At 46.2% G+C, this 22,470-nt stretch overlaps 1 protein-coding gene across 1 annotated transcript; it reads left to right on the top strand.

Annotated features, from left to right (window-relative positions):
- The first annotated feature begins 1,319 nt into the window (after positions 1-1,319).
- On the top strand, positions 1,320-21,577 carry LOC137544981 (interferon alpha/beta receptor 2-like). The gene is made up of 8 exons (XM_068266084.1): positions 1,320-1,402; positions 1,528-1,589; positions 3,879-4,005; positions 13,418-13,587; positions 18,068-18,243; positions 19,344-19,512; positions 20,478-20,614; positions 21,212-21,577. Exons 2-8 carry the CDS (start codon positions 1,541-1,543, stop codon positions 21,371-21,373), a joined length of 990 nt encoding a protein of 329 aa, XP_068122185.1. The 5' UTR covers positions 1,320-1,402; positions 1,528-1,540; the 3' UTR covers positions 21,374-21,577.
- The last annotated feature ends 893 nt before the right edge of the window (positions 21,578-22,470 follow it).

The raw sequence follows: 22,470 nt of genomic DNA, 5'->3' as shown, positions 1-22,470 counted from the left end.
TTTCTAAGCACTTGTGATTTTAAAAGCTCTTGCTGATGTTATCCTATGTGTGTGTTCACATTGGAGCTATTACATTGTGATTTTCTAAAAAATCCCCCATAGGACTGCATTAGCAAGAGCTTTTAAAATCTCTGGTGTTTTAACCTGCTGAGCGGTCTGGACGAGCTCAGCTCGTCCAGTACCGCCGGAGCCTGCCGCTCAGGCCCTGCTGGGCCGATTTGGCTCAAATAAAAAGCAGCACACGCAGCCGGCACTTTGCCAGCCACGTGTGCTGCCTGATCGCCGCTGCAGTGCGGCGATCCGCCGCATGCAGCGGCGAAAGATGGTCCCCCCAGCCGCCTGAGCCCAGCGTAGCCGGAACAAAAAGTTCCGGCCAGCGCTAAGGGCTGGATTGGAGGCGGCTGACGTCAGGACGTCGGCTGACGTCCATGACGTCACTCCGCTCGTCGCCATGGCGACGAGGTAAGCGAAACACGGAAGGCCGCTCATTGCGGCCTTCTGTGTTACTTCTGGCCACCGGAGGCGATCAGAAGAACGCCTCGAGCGCCCTCTAGTGGGCTTTCATGCAGCCAACTTTTAGTTGGCTGCATGAAATAGTTTTTTTTTTTTATTGAAAAAAAACCCTCCCGCAGCCTCCCTGGCGATCTTAATAGAACGCCAGGCAGGTTAAAAAGCTCTCGTAGTGTGAATAAGCCCTCGGGGTAAATTAAGTGATTCATTTAGGTCTCTTTTCTGCAGACTGTTGATAGGCAGTGACATGCCTCTCAAACTCTAACAACTGCTCACCACTGCCTGGTAACTGCTCACTGACACCTGGTAACTGCTTGCTGAGCATACAGTTCAACTGTGGAAGACACCTTGGACAGTCCCTTATCTTGCATAGAAATGGTATAGAAATGGTAAGATTGGATCACTAGCAGGCCACTATGAGGCCCATTCACACAGGCAGTTGATAGGCAGTGAAAAGCCTATCAATCTCGCAACTGCTTTCTGCTGCCTGGTAAATGCTTGCTACTGCTTGGCAGTGATGTAGCAATAGGAGTTGCAGAGGTAGCGACCGCATCGGGGCCCTTGGGCCAGAGGGGCTCCATGGGGATCTTCCTCAACCAAAATAATAGCTGTTTATTGGTCCTGTGGTGATAATCACTTCTATAGATTATTGAATAGTAGTAATCATTAACACTGTTCCCCATCCCCTTCTTGCACCTCTAGTACTGTGGATGACCTTGGCAGGTTTTGTTGCACCATATCAAGTGTTACATACAGAGTGCTTCGGGGGCCCCAATGTAAAACTCACACCGGGGCCCATAGCTCCATAGCTATGCCACTGCTGCTTGGTGAGCACACGGTTCAACTGCCAACGTGAATGGGCCATTAGTGAGGGTGCTGACAACCCAATCAGGTTAGAATTTCTCTATGGACTTGTTGGCTCACCTCAACCAAACTAGCACCACCAAGTCTAGCTCCCTTCTGTGTGTATTATTTGGCTTACTGACTTTTTTTTTTTCTTCTCTTGAAACTGTGCAGTGTTACAGGAGTGATGATCAGTCTACAAGCTGTGCTGCAGCTTTCTTCTATCACTTTATTAGGTATAGTATGTTTTGCTATGTATAGTGTGTTTATTTATATTTTTTTTGTTTCAGTCGTGTAACAAATACTGTAGACTCTTAAACATACCAGAGTGAACATATCTCCATGCAGGTCATGCTGTAGGGTAGGTTAAAACCTGACAATTAGAACACACACTTTTTTTTTTTTTTTTTTCCTTGCAATTCTTCAGATACACCCGACTGCACCGTGTGTGTAAGTGGTTTCTGTTAGCAAGCAGAAAAGCTTTTAGCATCTTTCGGTGGTGCTTCCCGCGATTGTAATTTTCTCTCCTACAGGGGGGCAGTAGTAAGCAGCCCTGGAAGCATCAGGGTCACCTCAAATGTTGGGGAAAAAAATATGGTTAAAAAAGTGGCATTTGCCTAAACTGTACTGGAGCTGTACATTCATTCATTTGAATGGACAGCGTGTGAGTGGTGAGCACCATGGCTGTCATTTTACACCTTTGTGAATGAGCATGTTGACTTTGGTTTATGCATAAAAATCAGTTGCATATAAAAAGGGCGCTGGGGAAATTTTGGTCTCTGGATGTAGCAGTTAGTAGGATATCGACAATACTACCAGTTTTTCTACTAAGGCTTCTACCTACTGCTAAAACGAATCCTACACCTAACACTAACCTCTCTTTCGACCTAATAAAATCCCTGTTGCTACGTCCTCTTCCTGCTGTCCCCGTGTCTGTCCTTTTGTGTACCGCACATGCACGGCACGCAGGAGGACAGAGCCAGGAGGCGGGTGCGCGCATGTGCAGTGACGGAGGGGAGGGAGTTTGTGGCCTAGAGCCCGTTATTGTAATGGTCCACTAGTTCTTTAATATAACCTTGGGTTTCAGCTATGCCAAGCACCCGAATGATAGTGCCGCTGAAGCTGCAGTTAACATTGCGGTCTATACCGGCGCCCTGTTAACCCGCCTTCGCAAGTGTGAACCCTCACACTTGTACCGCACAAAATTGGCTCGTACCAACGCGGAAGCAATATGGGGCTATCACATTGCTCACGGTGGGTACCAGCACAGTAAGGCCTCTTTTCCACAGGCAGTTGAACTGTGCGTTCCTCAAGCAGTTGCCCGGCAGCAGTGAGCACTTGTGAGTTTTATAGGCATTTCACTGCCTATCAACTGCCCATGAAAAAGAGGCCCAAGGCACTATTAGGGGGGCTTTTATTGTACTGTATACCTCACTGTCTCAATGTAACCTAGAAGTTTGAAAAGAGCCTTGTAAATATTAAAGGGATACAAACAAAAAATATCCGTTTTTACTTGTAGCGTCTACCGGGCCCCTGCGCTCTGTGCCCATTCCAGTACTCTACTCAATGATCCTCCAGAGTCCAGCCCCCTGCTGCAGCTCAGATTCGTTTTTGGTGACTGAGCCTGTCACCGGCCACTGCGTGTGTCCTCATTCCTGCTGCCAGGTGCATCCTGTGCAGGTGCAGTATGGGAAAACCTCTATTGCACCTGTGCAGGATGCTCCTGGCGATGGGAGCACAAACAAGGATGCCCACACAGGCTCAGTGGCCAGCGACAGGCTCAGTCACCAAAATCGAAACTGAGCCGCGGGGACAGGAGGATGGAGTACCAGCGCAGGCACAAAGCGCCAGTAGAAGCCCCAAGTTTAGGACCGTACTTCTAACGACAAGCTTTAGTCACAGGCGTATGAACTGCTATAATTGCTACAATACTAGCTATTGGTCTTGATACTGCATTACTAACACCGCTTGACTAATAAGGAGATCATTGATTCATCAATATTGCTGGACTGAGCTGGATGAATATCAAATATGTCCCCTGCATGTAAATGACTGATTCGCTTCCTCTCTTGCTGTGATGCTGACAACAATACTTTTCATAACCACGCAAGCTGTCGCTAGAACTCTGTTGCTTCTTGCTAGCAAAACTGCTAAGATCCATAGCTGCCGGCGTGTGAGTGTGGTGTATTTGTGGTGATTGATGTGGCTGTCGTGACTGGGTGGCCATCCCAAGTAATTTTTTTTTTATATATATATATTTATTTTTTTTTACTTTTTTTTTTTTATTTGCATATTTTCATTCTTTTTTTTTCAGAAATTAATAAAACTTGATACGAGTTTGATATATAATTGTTTTTGATGATTATTTGATTGGGGAGTGCATGTCCCACCATCTACTGTCTACACAGCCATATTTGCGATTGTCGTACCTTGCAAATTTTTTTTTTCAAATGCTGATGTTCAGTTTCTATGAATGGTTTATTTTCCAATTATTATTTTTTTTGTTTCCCCTTCCACTGTTCTAGTTTCAGCTGTCCTGCTGCCTCCAAGGAACGTGAAATTATCTTCTAAAAACTTTCAGCACATCCTGACCTGGGACGACCCCAACAATAAGACCCCCATCTACTACAAAGTGAAATATTCAAAGGACTAGTAAGTTTACACATTAATCAATCTTCCAACTTGCCTGTCTTTTTAAAGTATGATATGCCAAATTTATCTGCTGCTACTATTCTATTCTGAATGGTGACTCTAAAGCACACATATCAAACTCCGGCCCGCAGGCCAAATCTGGCCCTCAGAGCCATTAAATTTGGCCCTCAAGGGGTTTCCCCACTTTGCATTATGTTTGGCCCATTCTAGACCCCCAGGAAAGCTATATTGAATGTGAAGCCCTAGAACACCAGGGAAGCCATATGGGGGAGGTAGTGGGAAAGCACTAGACACCAGGGAGCTGTATAGGGAAGGGTGGGGGCCACCAGACTCCGGGGTACTGAATAGGGAAGGAAGGACCACTAGACACCTGCATAGGGGTTGGAGAGGTTCCATTAGACACCTGGGAACTTTATAAGAGAAGAAGGTGGCCAGTGCACATTGAGGTTGGCCCGTGACTTAGTCCCAGTGTACAATTTCGGCCCACTTTGTATTTGAGTTCGACACCCCTGCTCTAAAGGAAAAGGTTAGAAAGTGCTCACTCTTCAATAGATCATAGCAATATAATGCAAATTCCAAAAATGGCCAACTCTCTAATTTGCATTAAAGCAGACCTGATCTCAGAACTTCCTCTCTGCTCATAAACCCCTTACCGACCGCCTAACGCTAATCGCGTTCGCTACTGGCAGGCTGTTAACTAGAGGTGTAGCGAACGGTTCGCCGGCGAACGGTTCCCGGCGAACATTGGGGGTTCGCGTTCGCCTGCGCCAGGCGAACTTTTACGGAAGTTCGATTCGCCCCATAATGCACTATGAGGGTCAAATTTTTTTTTTTTTTTTTTTTTTTTAGTGTGTCAAACTGACACTTTTGTTGCATGCACAGCCTTGCTAATTGATACTGTGTGTGTGCCACTGCCAGCAGCCCAGCACATTCAGTGACTGACTACCTGTGTGTGTGACAGGGAGCTGCACATTGTACTACCCAGTACTGCATATACCCAGTACCTGTTGTGTTTACTTAACCCACCTCATCACTGCATATACCTAGCTTTGTGTTGAGTGAACCCAGCTCACTGCATCCTACTACTACCTGTTGTGTTTACTTAACCCACCTCATCACTGCATATACCTACTACCTGTAGTGTTGAGTGAACCCAGCTCACTGCATATACCTACTACCTGTAGTGTTGAGTGAACCCAGCTCACTGCATATACCTACTACCTGTAGTGTTGAGTGAACCCAGCTCACTGCATATACTTACTACCTGTTGTGTTGAGTGATCCCAGCTCACTGCATATACCTACTACCTGTTGTGTTTACTTAACCCACCTCATCACTGCACATAACTACCTGTAGTGTTGAGTGAACCCAGCTCACTGCATATACCTAGCATCCCCCCGAGATGGACAGAATGGACAAACCAGGTAGAGGAAGACCCAGAGGAAGGCCACCAGGCACCGGCAGGTCTGTGCGAGGTGGTGTTGCTGTGATTTCGTGCGGACCTGCCCCAAAATACAGTGCTCAGAAGAAGGCACGTGCCATCACTTCCCAAAATCGTGAGGAGGTGATTGAGTTTTTAACACAGAACACCTCATCTCCCGCAGCCACCAGCGCTACAAAAAGCACCACATCCGCTGCATTTGACACTTCCCAGGAGTTATTTGGTGGTGGTGGTGAAATCGCTGATTCACAGCCACTACTGCAACAACAATAAGGCGCAGGTACACTACCTCCTACGTCTGAGTTAGGTGGCGATAGTATGGACGTAACGTGTGTGGATGTGGATGATGTACCACCTGAAATTGGTGCAGTTGAGGTTTATGAGGAAAGCGCAGCTGGCCAGGAGGATTATGATGACTATTATACGGATACCACATATGTTCCCAGTAGAGGAGATGACCAGGGGGACAATTCAGAGGAGGAGTCAGAGAGGACTAGGAGGAGATGACTCCATGATAGAAGCAGAGGGAGCTCGTCCTCAGAAACAGCTGGGGGCAGTGTCCGGCGCCATGTATCGCCAGCTATGGCCAGACAGCCAACATGCCCTTCAACGTCAGCTGCTGATGACACCGTAGCGCCATCAGCCCAGGGGGCTCAGCGGTTTGGAGATTTTTTAACGTGTGTGTCTCAGATCGGAGCAAAGCCATCTGTTGTCTCTGCCAGCAAAAATTGAGCCGTGGAAAAGCCAACTCTCACGTAGGGACAAGTGCCTTACGAAGGCACCTGGAGAGAAGGCACAAACAGCTATGGCAAGAACAGCAGAGGAAAACTAGCACCCCTCAAAAGACAAGCCACCCTCCTTCTCCTCTTCCTCCTTCAGGTGCATCGTCTTCATCCACTTTCTCCCTTGCACCTTCACAGCCACCCTCCTCCACACCGCCTCTTCCCTTCAGCAGTTCCTTCTCCTCTGCCCACAGCAGTACCCAGCTGTCCGTGAAGGAAGTATTTGAGCGGAAGAAGCAAATGTCTGCCAGTCACCCTCTTGCCCGGCGTCTGACAGCTGGCGTGGCGGAACTATTAGCTCGCCAGCTATTTGGATGCTTTCCGTAGGTTTGTGGCCATTGGTATACCGCAGTGGAAAATACCAGGCCGCAATTATTTTTCACAAAAGGCCATACCCAAACTGTACCGTGCAGTTGAGAGGCAAGTGGTTTAATCTCCTGCACACAGCGTTGGGTCAAGGGTCCACTTGACCATGGATGCCTGGTCTGCCAAGCACGGGTTGGGCCACTACATTACATACACAGCCCATTGGGTCAACCTGGTGACCGATGGCAGCAACAGGGAGTACGTGGCTGTGCAGAGGACCGACTTGTCACACCTCCACGGCTTGCAGGCAGGCCTCCAGCCACCTCCTCTCCACCTGCTATCACCGCTTCGCTGTCGTCATCCTCCTCCTCCTTGGCTGGTGCCGCCATCTCCTCTCCAGCTACACAGCCCCAGCACCCCAGGGCCTATGCTGCATGCCAGGTGCGACGGTGTCACGCAGTGTTAGACATGTCTTGCCTGAAAGCGGAGAGTCACACTGGAGCAGCTCTCCTGGCTGCTCTTAAACAGGTGGAGCAATGGCTGACCCCGCACAAGCTTGAGATCGGCAACGTGGTGTGTGACAACGGCAGCAATCTGATTGCTGCGTTGAATTTGGGAAAGCTGACGCACATACCCTGCATGGCACATGTGCTTAATCTGGTCGTGCAAAGATTTGTGTCCAAGTACCCAGGCTTAGAGGACGTCCTGAAGCAGGCCAGGAAGATGTGTGGGCATTTCAGGCGTTCTTACAAGGCCATGGCACGCTTTGCGGAGATTCAGCGTAGAATCAACTTGCCGGTGAGACGCCTGATTTGCGATAGCCCGACTCGCTGGAATTCCACCCTGCTGATTTTCTCTCGCCTGCTAGACCAGGAAAAAGCCGTCACCCAGTACCTGTATCATTACAGGACAAGGACACAATCTGGGAGGATGGGGATGTTCTGGCCCAAAAACTGGACACTGATGCGAAGGGTCATGGAGCCCTTTGAGGAGGTGACCAAACTGGTGAGTCGCGATGAGGGCACCATCAGCAACTTGATTTCCCCCCCCCCCACGCCTACTTCCTGGAGCGTGCCGTGCGTAGAGTGGTGGATACAGCTGTGGAGGAGCGTGAACAAGAAGAGTTACGGTAGCAGGAGTCGTGGGAGACATTTACACCCGAACCCGATGTTTCCACAACACCGGCGGCAGCACAGAGGGGGGAGGAGGGGGAAGAAGAGGAGTCGTGTGGGGAAGGAGAGGAGTCAGACTCTGATGATGAGGAAGGTGTTTCTGTGGAGGAGGAAGAGGCGGCGGAAGGAGAACAACCGCGGCAGCCATCACGATGGGCTTCTGCTGCTCCACGTTACCGTGGTATTGTTCGTGGCTGGGGGGAGGAAGAGGAGTTGCGTCCCGTCACTGAGGAAGAGCAAGAGGAGATGGAGAGTACGTCTGCATCCAGCTTTGTGCAGATGTCCTCTTTCATGTTGTCCAGCCTGTTGAGGGACCCCCGTATCAAAAAACTCAAGGCGAATGACCTGTACTGGGTGGCCACGCTACTAGACCCTCAGTACAGGCACAAAGTGGCGGACCTGTTATCAACTCAACAGAAGGCGGAAAGGATGCAGCACTTGCAAAACAAGCTGTCGATGATGCTTTACAATGCATTTAGGGTGATGTGGCTGCAAAACGCAATCAAGGTACCACTGGCAGTAACCCTCCTCCTCCCAAGTCCACGCAGGCAAGGACAGGCTGCTCCAGCGATCTCAGGGTGATGTCGGACATGCGGACGTTCTTTGGTTCAACTCCTCGTCATAATCCTTCCGGATCCACCCTCCACCAACGCCTGGAGCGGCAGGTAGCCGACTACCTGGCCTTGAGTGTGGATGTAGACTCTGCGAAAAGCGACGATGAACCCTTGGACTACTGGTTGCGCAGGCTTGACCTGTGGCCAGAGCTGTCCCAATTTGCCATACAACTTCTCTCTTGCCCTGCCGCAAGCGTCCTGTCAGAAAGGACATTCAGTGCAGCTGGAGGCATAGTTACTGAGAAGAGAAGTCGCCTAAGTCCCGACAGTGTTCAGTACCTGACCTTTATCAAAATGAATGAGGAATGGATCACAGAGGGCTACTGTACGACCGAAGACTAAGTCAGTCCCCACACACAGCATCTCTGCCTGCAGGTCGCTTGACTGCCTTCTCCGCCACCACAAACAGGGTCCAGGACTCTAGGCGGATTCCTGAATTTTTAAGGCCTCTGCTAGCAGCGGCCACTACACTAATTTTTCTGGTGCGTGTACATGTGCCCATCCCCCTTCGTGATCATTACCTTGCCGCGGTGAAGGGGCTTGCGCATCACAATGAAGCAATGACCGCCGGCTATTTGAGTGTCTCGGGTGGGGATGGCACACAAAAGATAAGGTCGTTGCTTCATTGTGGTCAGACCAAATTTGATCAGCTGGACAGTCACTATTCTGTCATTCAGCTACATCAGCCGGGCGAGCATATGGGCTGAAAAGCCACCATCACCTGCACTCTCGTCATGGTGCGCACCAGTCCAGCACGGCCGTCACTACACAAACGGCTGTTTGCCGTCACTGCATACCTTTCACTGCATCTGTGACTGCACATTATACCTGGCAGTCAGTGCATAACTTGCACTTGAATGGATACACTTTCAACCAATTTAAAAATACAACCATCTATCATTTTCAAACAATTTAAAAAGGGCCGTAAAACATTCTTGGCAAATGCTTTCGACTTGGTTGGTCTTCCGCTGGCTCATGAGTCCATCTGACCACAGATGCCTGGTCTGCAAAGCACGGTCAGGGCAGCTATAGCATGGGTCTCAGCAGGCTCCCACTTCGGGCCGGAATCCAACCTTCATTCCCTGCGGTGACAATGGCAGACTTGCCCTCCCATAACGGATTCCCGTTAAAGGATTTAAAGTTAATTAATTTCAAATACACAGCAGGGCCTCGAAAGTCCGCCTCCTGTATTGTTGTTTTTGGTCACTACCGGCGGGCGTGCATGCCTGCCCGCTGCCCTCCTTGGATGTGTAGTGGTAGCCGTTGCTCAGGCTCCACACCGGATTCAAACCCCTCATTCCCCGCCCATTACCCGGGGTCACAATGGCAGACTTGCCCGCCTCCACAGGATTCTCATTGTAGCGGTACTGAACAAGTAGAAAATGTAATTTAAAAACAAAACGTAAGCTTTTTAACAATGCCATGGAAAGTTGAGAAGGAAGTCACACATTACCTGACATCACTGAGTGAGGAAGAGCAATCTCGACATGTTGCGCAGTAGTCCAGCATGGCCGTCACTACACAAACAGCTGTTTGCGGTGCGTTACACAGTGAGTTTGGTGTGTCAGTGTGAAGCAGAACTCTAATTACACTCCCTGATTGATGTATACACCTGCAAGATGTTTGAAAGCACGTTAGGCCTGCAAATTCAATGTGATTTCTGCCCTTAAAACGCTGCTTTGCGTCACATCCAGATTTTTCCCCGGGACTTTTGGCATGTATCCCACTCCGCCATGCCCCCCTCCAGGTGTTAGACCCCTTGAAACATCTTTTCCTTCACTTTTGTGGCCAGCATAATTTTTTCTATTTCTTTCAAAGTTCGCCTCCCCATTGAAGTCTATTGCGGTTCGCGAACTTTTCCGCGAACCGAACCTTCCGCGGAAGTTCCCGAACCGAAAATCGGAGGTTCGCGACATCTCTACTGTTAACAAAAAAAATAAACCTTTTTTGTTTACATGTGTACAGCGCTGTGATCTACTGCAGCGCTGTACAGGGGACACTTAGCTGTCCCGAGCAGCTCAGTCAAATCTCCCTCCTAGACTGATGCCTATAAGAGGATAGAGGAAGTGGACAGATCGCCTTCCAGGGCCAATTTTAGAGGTGGTAGGGAGGGGAGACTACAGTAATAATAATTTAAAAAAAAAAAAAAATCACAACAGCGATCTGAGACCACCAAAAGAAAGCACTACTGGTGACAAAATAAGGAGGTAAGATTCATTTGGGTGTTAAGTTGTAAGGATGTGCAATATACTGTTGAAGGGGAAGCGTGCTGAATTCTGAAAATTCACCTGGTCACTAGGGGGATGTAAACCTGTGGCAGTCGGGACAAGGTACTCCAGCACCCAATGCTGAGACACCAAAGTGGGCCCTTCCAGCCGTCGCACACTGATTGCTATTAGATTAAGAGGCTCCCTAGGCCCCCCCCCCCCCCAGCATCCTAACCTCTAGTTATCTGGCTTGCAGTCACTGCCATGTATCCCCTTTCTTCTTATTTCTCTCTGCTTTAAACATAATAGAGGAAGGATAGCTGAGTGAGTTGTGTGCCCCCTCCTACACTGCGCCTTGAGGCTGGAGCCTCTCTCGCTTCTGCCTTGACCCGACCCTGACCTGTGGTCTTCAAGTGGCTAAATAAAGAAAAAACATTTAGGGCTCAGACACACTATATGAGCGCTACCATTCACTTAAAAATCATGTAAAATTAGCAGCAATCGCATACTTTTTTTTTTTTTTTTTTTTTTTTTGCATCCGTAATTTAACGCAATTAAGGCCTGTTTCATGGAAGCAGACATGGAGTTAAAATCTGTAAGGCCTCTTTTCCAAGGGCAGTTGAACTGTGGCTGTGTGCTCAGCAAGCCGTTACCAGGCAGTAGCAAGCAGTTGTGAGAGTTCGAGGCGCATTTCACTGCCTATCAACTGCCCATGGAAAAGAGGCCTAAATTAGCTAAGCAGCCAGCAGACACAGCTGAGAGATTAAATTTTTAGTTGTGATTAGTCACAGCTAAGGGGGAATTAGACAGGCTAAACTCTTTTAGGCCTCTTTTCCACAGACTGTTAGGCAGTGAAATGCCTCTCAGACTCTCGCAACCAGGCCCAGATTTACATCACATGACCTGGCACTCTAGACTTTTCCCTCCAAGAACCTACAACCCCCCCCCAACAAACCACACCACAAGTGGGCTGGCTGTCCTGGCTGTCACTTCTCCCCTACTTCCCTTGCACATCATAGGTAGCTACAGGTGCCCCTTAGTATTAGGTAGCCACTAGCCAGAAGTACCTTCAATATTAGGTAGCTAGAGGCACCTCAGTATTAAGTAGGCAGAGGCACCCCTGAGCTAGGGGAAATCTGGTCAGTGGAGTGCAGAGAGCAGGGTGGGTAACCTTTTCATTTACAATCCTGTCTGGAATCTGCATAGATAAGGCAGGAGGAATCCTTTTGGGTAAGAGTGAGCCGCCTTTCCATCATAAGGCGCCTGTAGGCATTTGCCTTATGGTAAATCTGGCCCTGCACACAACTGCTAGTTGCTGCCTGTTATCTGCTCACTGCTGCCCGGTAACTGGAGAGGGGGGGAGGGGGTGCTCATGGTCTGACATGGTGACCTAAAAGAATAGTTACAAGGTGTAAACCCTTGCGCTGGGGCCTGTGGTTCTGTAGCTGCACTTTTGCTAGGAGTTGTTAAAGTGAACCTCCAGACTAAAAATCCTGGTGTTTCTTTAACCGTTTCACAGCATCAGAACTTTGTTTCTCTTATACAAGCCTCATTTTTAGATGCACAGAAAACTGCCCGGGCATTTTTCCCCTGATGCTGTGCAAAGCATGATGGGATTTCTGATGTTCTCGTTCTGCTGTTTGGGTTCAATTTTTTTTTTTCTTACATTTTGAATTTGACATTTGAAGCCTGGTGTGTGCATCTGGGACGGGTGATCAGGACAGTTGGAACTGTGTCTCCTGCTCCTTGTCACCTCCTTTCAACCAAAAAGATGGCTGCCCCATGAATCACAAACATTTGCCTGTTCTTTTAAAACCGGGTGGGTAAAAAATTATATTACCTATCTATTCTAATTAACATAACTAATGTAACTTGATAACAGTATGTTTGTTTAGGCTGAAGTTCCCCTTTAAAGAAAACACCTGCTGGGTAATTTTTGTTTTTGTTTTTTTGTTTACCCCCTCGCCCACCCGCACAGGTGCTTTAATTACCTGGATGAAATCCGAATAAAGCCTATAAGGATTTCATCCAGGGATCATTACTGCCATTTCCACCATGGTACTTGCCAAAAAAAAAAAAAAAAGTTGCTTGCTTCTTCGAAGCATAGCCGGATTTACCATAAGGCACTGTAGGCACGTGCCTACAGATGCATGATGATGGAAAATCAGCAGAGTGTAAATGACAGGTTACTCACTCAGCTCTCGGCATTCCACTGATGAGATCTCCCTTCAGTTTTTGGCACCTCTAGCTACTTAATACTGAGGGTACCTCTCCGGCTACCTAATGGTAAGGGGCACCAGTAACTGCCTATGACTGGTAAGGGAAAAGTGATAGCTGGGTCAGGTAGCATATGTGCGGTGCAGTTTGGTAGGTGTCTGTGGAGGGTGAAGTCTTAGGTGCCAGGACATCTGTGCCTATAGGCTGAGGCTCCTGTGATGTGAATCCAGGCCTGCTTCTAAGTGTTTTGTTTTACTTCCCACAAAGATGAAATTGTCCTGATTCCTTTCCTCCACCCCAGTCGTCTGCAAACTTGGCTCTCCAGCTGTTAAGGAACTACAAGTCCCACAATGCATTGTGGGAGTCTGACAGCCACAGTCATGATTCATAAAGCATTGTGGGACTTGTAGTTACTTAAGGGCTTGTTTCCACTACACGCAGATTGAATGCAGAAAAACTGATACCAGTTTGAATAAATAAATGCCTATGGGCCTGTTTCCAACAAACACAATTTTTCTTATGCAGATTTTCCCATAGGCATTCATTGGAGTCAGTTTTTCTGCATCCAATCTGTGTGTAGTGGAAACAGGCCCTAACAGCTGGAGAGTCAAGTTTGCAGATCACTGCGGGCCCACCCCAATTTGGTTTAATTCCTATAATTTTGTTGTAACAGCACACCATTCATCAACACCAGATATTGCTCCAATTTAAATGTTGCGCGATGTGACCTGACAAAAGACTTCACTGACATCTTCAGGAGTTATGATGCACAAGTCCAGATCTTCACTCATGATGACTCGTCAAGGCCGATAATCTCAGCTACTCTAAACCCTTTTTCACAGAGTAAGTATACAGTTGTTTGTTTTCCCATCATTCCAGAGCTGCCACTATGAAAACTGAATGCTAGTCAGTGCCTGTATTATAGTGACACACTAGCGTTCTTTCTTTCGATGTGTGTATGCTTTTATCCAGGTCAAAAGGGACGACTTCAACCTAATCCTGTGACCTATGATACCAAAACTGGATGAGTTTGTCTGGTCTTACTACAAATTGATGTAGTTACTTGAAATCACTAAATTGATATGGGGAAAAAAGCCCTTTCAGCAAGGCTAACAAGGCAAAATGTTTAAGGGTTTACAGGGAGCGCACCCAAACAGAGGCGTATCTAGAGGGGTGCAGCCCTTGTGATCATATAGGGGGCCCAGAGTTTGTGTGTGTGTGTGTGTGTATGGAAGGGGGGGGTGAACTAATCCCCCTCATCCTCCGATACAGGGAACCAGCCTTCAGATCCAAGTTTGTTTTTTTTGTTTTTGTTTGTGGCTACACTTGTTATGGGTATGAGGATCATGATGGCCACACTTGTTTTGACCCTTATTACATGGCCCTAAGGGTGTGAAGGGCACCAAAGGGGGCAACAAAAGGAGTGTGAACATTAGAAGGGGGGGGGGAATCAAATATACATATTTTATTTTGATTGGGTGGGATCCCATGAATTGTAGCTGCGACACTGCACCCAAAATTATAAGGCACCTTTGCACTCCTGCCATCTACACTAACTTTGGGTAGCCAGACATGACCCTTTCAACCCTATAGGTAGCCAGAAGTATCCCAGAGATGAGATCAGACCTCCGTGTGGCCCTGCTGATCCCTGCTGGGTGCACATGTTAATGGAGTGAGTGGATCTCTGGGCAACTAGCAGCGCACCAGCACTTTATTTACCACCTATCTACCACAATGAAGGACAGAACTTGGTGAGGGACTCATGGATCAGAGGCAGACTCTAACAGGAGGCATCCATGATGTCTGGAGCATTAGCCGGGCAGTGGTGTGAGAACGCTGGCAATTTTGTATTCACAGTGGTTTGAAGCCTAAATCTACCTACTCCTCATGTTGATACATCTGCCTCATAGTGCGTATCGTGCCGTCATTAGGACAACTGCATGAGCTTGATAGTACTGTGGCTTGCTTGGACTTTGCATGCAGCTCCATTTGATTTCATTAAAGGCCTGCTAAGAGACTGCATTAAAGGACACCTGAGTGAGAAGAATGAGGGGCTGCCATATTTTATTTTAACTACCTCCCCCACTCCCAGGGATACTACGGGAGGGGGAAGCCTCGGGATCAAAATGAGACTTCCATGTTTTCTGTAGCCTGGGGGATCCAGTGCTGGTTCCCTGAAACCTCCCCCAATCAGCACTGTGCAGGCGTGGCAAAATTGCCTACCGCAATCCGACGTAGTAGTGGCTATCCAATCGGCTCAGGTTGACATACCTGAGCCCAACTGGGTCCTCCTTTTCTGTGCAGGCGACTCGCACTTGCGCAGTAGAACAGACTCAATCGGGCTTGGTGGAGAGCCGCTAGTGTGCCTGCGGTGGATCGCAGTAGGTAAATGTTCACCTTGCTGCTGTTTAGGGGGTCGCAGTGCTGAATTGCCGGGACAAAGAATGGGGAAGCCTCATTAGGATCCAGAAGCTTTCCCCTCCCCTAGATAAGTATCCCTAAGAGGGGCTTTTGTTTTTTGTTGTTTTTGTTATAGATTTGCTTTAAACGATACCAGTTGCCTTGGCAGCCCTGCTGATCTATTTGGCTGCAGTAGTGTCTGAATAACACTAAAACAAGTATGCAGCTAATCTGCTGCATACTTGTTCAGAGTCTAATGCTTCATACACACTTGAGATAACAGTCTTTGGAAAATGAAAGATCACAGACCAATTTTACCCCATTCCATGTAGTATGAGAGCCATACTCTACACAGTCTATTCTATGGAGCTGCACTCCCCATCAGATAAAATCTTTGCAAGAAGCTGCACACAAAGATGCCCGTACACATTCAAAAGATCATTATCTGCAAAAGATCTGTTCCTGCAAAATATCCATTCCATGCAAAATGCATTATAGTCTATGAGATCTGCAGATCATCATACACACTTGGTTTAACAGACTTCATCTGCATATCTGGCAATCATCTGCAGATCTGAAAATCCACCCTGTTGAATCTGATCTGCAGATGATCTGCAGATGATTGTCTGTTAAACCAAGTGTGTATGATGATCTGCAGATCTCATAGACTATAATGCATTTTGCATGGAATGGATATTTTGCAGGAACCGATCTTTTGCAGATAATGATCTTTTGAGTGTGTACGGGCATCTTTGTGTGCAGCATCCTGCAAAGATTTTATTTGTTGGGGAGTGCAGCTCCATAGAATAGACTGTGTAGGTATGGCTCTCATACTTCATGGAAGGGGGTAAAATTGGTCTGTGATCTTTCATTTTCCAAAGACTTTTATCTCAAGTGTGTATGAAGCATAAGGCTAAAAGAATTAGAGGCAGAGGACCAGCAGGCTAGCCATGTAACTGGTATCGCTTAAAGCGGAACTGAAGATTTGAATAAACAAAGTGGTTCACTTACCTAGGGCTTTTGCCAGCCCATGCAGCCTTCCGGTCCTCCACAATCCTCCGTTCTCCTGCCGCCAGTTACTCTCGTGTCGATGGCAACTGTGCCTGCGCGCCCCGAGCCACAGGTATCTTTTTTTCCATGTTCTAGCTGGCGGCGGGAGAATGAAGGATCATGGAGGACTTGGACAGGAAGGCTGCACGGGGCTGGAAGAAGCCCCAGCTAAGTGAACCACTTTTGTTTTATTGACCTCTTCAGTTCTGCTTTAAAGTGAAATAAATATGGCAGCCTCCATATCTCTTGCTCACTTCAGTTGTCCTTTAAAGTGAACCTAAAAGCCAGGCAAAAAAATGAGATGAACTCACCTGGGGCTTCCCTCAGCCCCCTGCAGCTGATCTGTGCCCTCGCAGCCCCGCTCCGATGGTCCAGGACCCGCCGGCAGCTACTTCCGGTTTGGCCGTCGCCGACCGGCATGGGAACGCGAGTGATTGTTCGCGTTCCCAGCCTGTATATCGCCCCCTATGCTGCTATTGCGGGCAGGAGGCCGCAATAGCAGCATAGGGGGCGATATACAGGCCAGGAGGCCGCAATAGCTGCATAGGGGGCGATATACAGGCTGGGAACGCGAACAATCACTCGCGTTCCCATGCCTGTCGGCCGGTGACGGCCGAACCGGAAGTGTTCGCCGGCGGGTCCTGGACCATCGGAGCGGGGCTGCGAGGGCGCCGATCGGCTGCAGGGGGCTGAGGGAAGCCCCAGGTGAGTTAATTTTTTATTTTTTTTTTTTTTTTTTTTGCCTGGCTTTAGGGTCACTTTAAAGACATAAGCGTCATTATGCTCCTAGCAAATTAACTATATAGAGCACTGCTATATAACACCTTAAGGCTCATACACACATCAGACTATAGTCTTTTGAAAATGAAAGATCACAGACCAATCTTACCACCCTTCATGTAGTATAAGAGCCATACTCTACACAGTCTTTTCTATGGAGCTGAACTCCACATCAGAAAAAAATCTTTGCAAGATGCTGAACACACAGATGCTGTACAGACACAAAATATCAGTATCTGCAAAAGATCTGTTCCTGCCAGAAACCATTCCTGCAAATTGCAATGATAGTCTATGAGATCTGCAGATCATCATACACACATGATTTAACTGACATTCATCTGCAGATCAGATCCACCAGGATGGATTTTCAGATCTGCGGATCTGCAGATGAATGTCAGTTAAATCATGTGTGTAGGATGATCTGCAGATCTGATAGACTATCATTGCAATTTGCAGGAATGGATTTCTGGCAGGAACAGATCTTTTGCAGATACTGATCTTTTGTGTCTGTACAGGATCTGTGTGTTCAGCATCTTGCAAAGATTTTTTTTCTGATGGGGAGTTAAGCTCCATAGAAAAGACTGTGTAGAGTATGGCTCTTATACTACATGAAGGGTGGTAAGATTGGTCTGTGATCTTTCATTTTCCAAAGACTATGGTCTGATGTGTGTATGTGGCCTTAGGCAGATACGGCCGTGTATGCGATGGTGCATGCAGGTGATTGACCCCTGAAATGTTCTAATTTTGGGGGGTTTGACCTGTTTTTACTTGATTTGGGAGTAATCATAACTTTGATATTGAATAAAGTCTATCTGTAACTTTTTTTTTTCTATTATGTACCGACAGTGGCAAGCACCATTTTGTTTTTGTTAAATTGATCTGTCAACTGACCTTTTGCCTTTGTAAACTACACTATACAGTTTCGTTGTTCCAGGAATGAATCTCACAAAATAGAACAGTGTCAATTTGAAGTGTGTTAAACTTGATAACATGGCTGCAAGAAGTTGTGACCTCCATAGAAAAATCTCTGTGTGAACTGTGCACACATTGAAGAGCACTTTGGATACTGAACACCCTTTTCTGTCTGTTCCAGCCTTGCTGGGGCCTCCAATTGTGAATGTGATATCAAATGATCATGGGATCCGGTTATCCATCCATCCACCAGTCTCTTATTTGTGGAGTGAGAAGATGCAACAGAATGTTTCCATGTTGAGTAATGATGTCTACCCAGTGATGACCTATAGCATTATGCTGGTGCACTTTGATGCGGTAAGTTTCTTGTTGTGAGCAGGTACCTCATGGGTTTTGCCCAATATTTGGGACCCCTTTGTTTACTTGTGTAGTTGGCAATTGTTGGATGACTAAACATGAACTGACATATAGATGGGAATGAAATAAAAGCCTTGTAGATACAGTCCAAAGCTTTGTGGGTATATGTGGCTCTATCCCACATGATGCAATCTTTACTGGACAAACAAATGTATATGTTCAATTGAATATTAGCACACCCAAATGTGTGGGCAGAAACACCTTGGGGAAAGAATTTGTGATAATTCCGCTTTAAAGGAACACTATCAATACCCAAGTGTTCTAAGATGACAATGTACAAATGTCTAAGTAGCTGTGTAAATATTTTCCTACTTTTTATGTTAAATATCAGAGGCAAAAGCTTCAATTCATTGCGTGTAGGATTTTGCTCTTTTGGAATAAATCATTTGCAGAAGGTGTCTGCTTCAATGCACACAGCTGGTGTTGCATATCCGACTACAAAGCATTTTTTTTTTCTCTGAAAGCAAAAGTATGAAAAGCTGTGGCGTCAGACAATTACAAATGTTTATAACAGGTTACTGTATTTTTTTGGACTATAAGACTCCCTTTTTCCCCAAAACTGGGGGGGGGGGGGGAGAGAGTCACTGCTTCTTATAGTCCAGATGCAGGGAGTTCCTGACTTGTGAATGCATGACAATATGACCCTCCAACTCGCCGCAATGTTGGGGCTTCCCTGTACTGTGCACATGCAGAGGACACGGGGACACAAAGGGCCATAGAGGAGGACACAAGGGAGAGACAAAGGAACAGAGTACACAAAGAGGACAGAGGTAGGCACAGGAGGACACAAGGGGGACAGAGGAGGACACATGAAGACACAAGATGTACAAGGCGGCATGAGATACTAAGGGGGTATAATCCACAAGATGCCCCTTCACCATGGATGCACCAGGTTTAATAAATATGTATATATGTATATTCAGGTAATCCATTTTGTTTTATCGAATTGCTGTAAAATTGAATCATTTTATTGTATCGTGTGTGTGGCCACCTTCATCATAATAAAAGCAATGAATAAAATCATGTTCTCATTTGAACAGACTACGGTTGAAATGGTAAAAGTTTACGATGAAAACTACACCAAAGCCTTAGAATCAGTTATGGCGAATGACATGTACTGTATATTAGTAAAGGCATCAGCTGAAGATAATGATCATTCCATAGCCTCCCCTTTGAAATGCGTCACCACTAAATCTGCCAAAGTAGGAGGTAAGTGTGATATTACAGCTTTCATTCTGATGTCCTTAAAGCGGACCCAAACATTTTTTTTAATTAAAAATTCTTAGTGGCACCACTCGGACACATACAAAGATAAACACTCCTTCAAGCCTATGAGCATTTCAGTGCATGCTTTTCAGCCTTCTCTTTTCATAGCTAAGGTTATACTGGGGGCAGCCATTAGCAATTCCTCCATTGCCAGACACCATCTACTCCACCAGTTTGCCGGAAAAATTCCGGCAATTTGAAAGGAAGGGAGGGGTTCCTCCAATAAATGTAAAATATTTTATATTTGTCATTATGCAGCTGAAAAAAGGCTGCTATTTATTATTATAATTTAGAAAATAGATTTTATTTCTGAAATCTTGTATTTTTAATTTGGGTCCAATTTAAGCTTTAACTTCCCTTCACTCTCGACTCTCCCATACTCTACATACTTAAATAATGTTTCACGAATGTGTTGTGTTCAGTAGTCATGGAGGCAGGATAACTAACTTGGTTTATTTATAGTACTCAGCAACTTTCCTACTTGAAACAGCATTATTATTTTTTTTTCTTCCTCTTTCTAGCTATCAGAAAACAGGATCCAACGAACCACAGCAGTTCTGATAATCTTGTGCAGTCATGTCGTTTCACAGTGCCATCTACAGGCCAAATGCATGAACCCCACAGACTGTACATTATCATACAGCATTGCTGTTCAGAGCCGAAGAATGTAATTTTTAGTGATTACTAACATTTTTTACATTGAAGACACTAAAGGGTTAATTCCCACCTGGGCAGGGCCAGACCTCCCATTATGCAGCCTGAAGCGCCTGTTTCCGGGGCACCAATCAGCTAGCGGGCTTATGCTTTTAGAGCCTAGAACTTCTCCATGTCTGATATCTCTACTGTTTCTCAGGCACTGTATTTCATTATAGATCACAAGTGATATGTTTATATTTTCTTATTTTCAGCTGGCAGAAAACTCTCCTGTATTGTGATCATAGTTTCAATGCTCATTTTTGTGGCTGGACTGCTGCTGTTTCCAAACACTCTTCACCATGCTGTACAGATGTACAAGAATAAGAGCTTCTCTCTGACGTCTTCTTTAGTAAGGGAATTTTTTTCTTGTCTCCCACCTGTCCACCCTGTCTTCAGTCCTCCTTCCCTCCACCTGTGTCTTCCTCCTTCCCTTGCTCTCTGCCCATGTTGTCCACCTCCCTTGCTCTCCATCTCTTCCACTTTCCTCCTGTGTACTGGGATGGTTGGCTTGAGACATTTGTGTATGAGGAAGACAGATGTCAGGATGTGATGTATGGATTTGGGAGTGAGATGGATATTTGTTATCGTTAAGGGGACTGACAGATGAAATAAACTATTAATGGGGTATGGATAGTCTAAGAGAGTAGGCACCCCAACAAATTAAGGAAATGGCTTAATATATGGCTAACTTTAATGGACAACCATGTAGGGGGGTACCCCACTTGCTCAGATCAAAGTGCCTGTAGTTGAGCACCAAACAATATATATAGTATAAGATTTTAGAACATTGAGCTATATCTCTTCACTAAGATGGCAAGAAGCTACCAGCTGATCCCCTCTAATGAAAATCAATGTGGCCCTTAAACAGTGGAAAAAAATGATTGAGTGCTTTTTATTTTATTTATATTTTTTTATTTTTTTTTCTCTCCTCTTTCTTCTTCCCCAGGAATCTTCTCTGAAGTTCAGAGAATCAGTGAAGGAAAACAATGAGTTGACCCCTCTTGTGTCCTTTATCCACCTGGAGACCAGCACAGAGGATGCTGGAGAGAAGGTGACAGACTGTTCCGCACACTCCATGGGTGCCGCAGATGACAGAGCTGCACTCTGATATTTTATCTTTATTTTATCTTGTCAAGCCTCTAATTCATAGTTCAACTGCTGAAAGCGCAGGCTATACAGCAGGCTGCACTGGAGCACAGAAGGGGCCTTTTTTTAATTTTTTTTCTTTAAGTACATGATTACAAGCTAAAGGGTTTTTATATTTTGTTTGTATGATTTGTCTTTTTAAAACTTTTCTTATAAATGTTTTGTAAGCCTGTGCATTTTATGAAAATAAATTCTATTTTTAAAAGTGTGGTGTCTTCTCTCCCCCTTCCTTTCAGTGGTCACTGAGATGCAAATCATTAGAAGTGATTGCAGAATTATGCTAGCTTTATATGCAAATTTAAGCAAAATAATGCCAATGTGGAATTACATTTTTTTTATTTTATTTTTTTTTACACTTTTGGGTTAGCGAACAGACCATCTGCACCTAGATAAGTGGATAATTTCTGTATAAGAGCATATGCATTTATCATACCTCTTAACATCTGGGTTCTCAAGTGCTACAAGCAGTGGTGTAGCTAAGGAGCTGTGGGCCCCGATGCAAGTGTCACATTGGGGGGCCCCCCAAGCACTCTATACGGAACAATATACACAACAACTAGGATCGGGTGGCCAACCAATTCAATTGTAGCACCACTCAGTCTTCTGAGGAGAGATTCTGGTAATACAATTCCAGTAACCACCACAAAAAAAAAACCTTCCTCTTCATGTGCTATTACAAAATATACTTTATTGATGACATACAAAAACTCCCCAGCAATTTGTCACATGGAACCCTCCCCTTAAAACCATTAAAACCAAAACTGGTGAGTACATGGAGCATTTCTAACTAAATCTTCTTCCTTCTCCCCACTGTCTCAGTGATGGTTACTCTCAAAAATGATCGCCCAGCCGCAGCCTATGCAGATCACATTGGTCCACCAATCACTCTCTGACATATGTGGGCCCACCACCAGCGCACACCCCGAGGCCTCCACTCACACACTGCTATATGGCCATCAACGTTGTATGTAACTTTGTCACTTTTAAGCTGTTTCAACAAGAGGCCTCCACTCCAAAAAACTTTTGCTTTCCTAAATGTCCCAGCATGGTGTCTCTACT

This window comes from Hyperolius riggenbachi, chromosome 2, assembly GCF_040937935.1.
Source record: "Hyperolius riggenbachi isolate aHypRig1 chromosome 2, aHypRig1.pri, whole genome shotgun sequence".
NCBI lineage: Eukaryota > Metazoa > Chordata > Amphibia > Anura > Hyperoliidae > Hyperolius > Hyperolius riggenbachi.
Note: the sequence above shows the minus strand (reverse complement) of the source record. Positions and strands in the feature narration are given on the sequence as shown.

Coding starts and splice junctions, on each gene's coding strand:
- LOC137544981 (XM_068266084.1), top strand. CDS start 1,541: ATGATCAGTCTACAAGCTGTGCTGCAGCTTTCTTCTATCACTTTATTA. Junction 4,006..13,417: donor GTGAAATATTCAAAGGACTA/GTAAGTTTACAC, acceptor TTGTTGTAACAG/CACACCATTCATCAACACCA. Junction 19,513..20,477: donor TAAATCTGCCAAAGTAGGAG/GTAAGTGTGATA, acceptor TCTTATTTTCAG/CTGGCAGAAAACTCTCCTGT.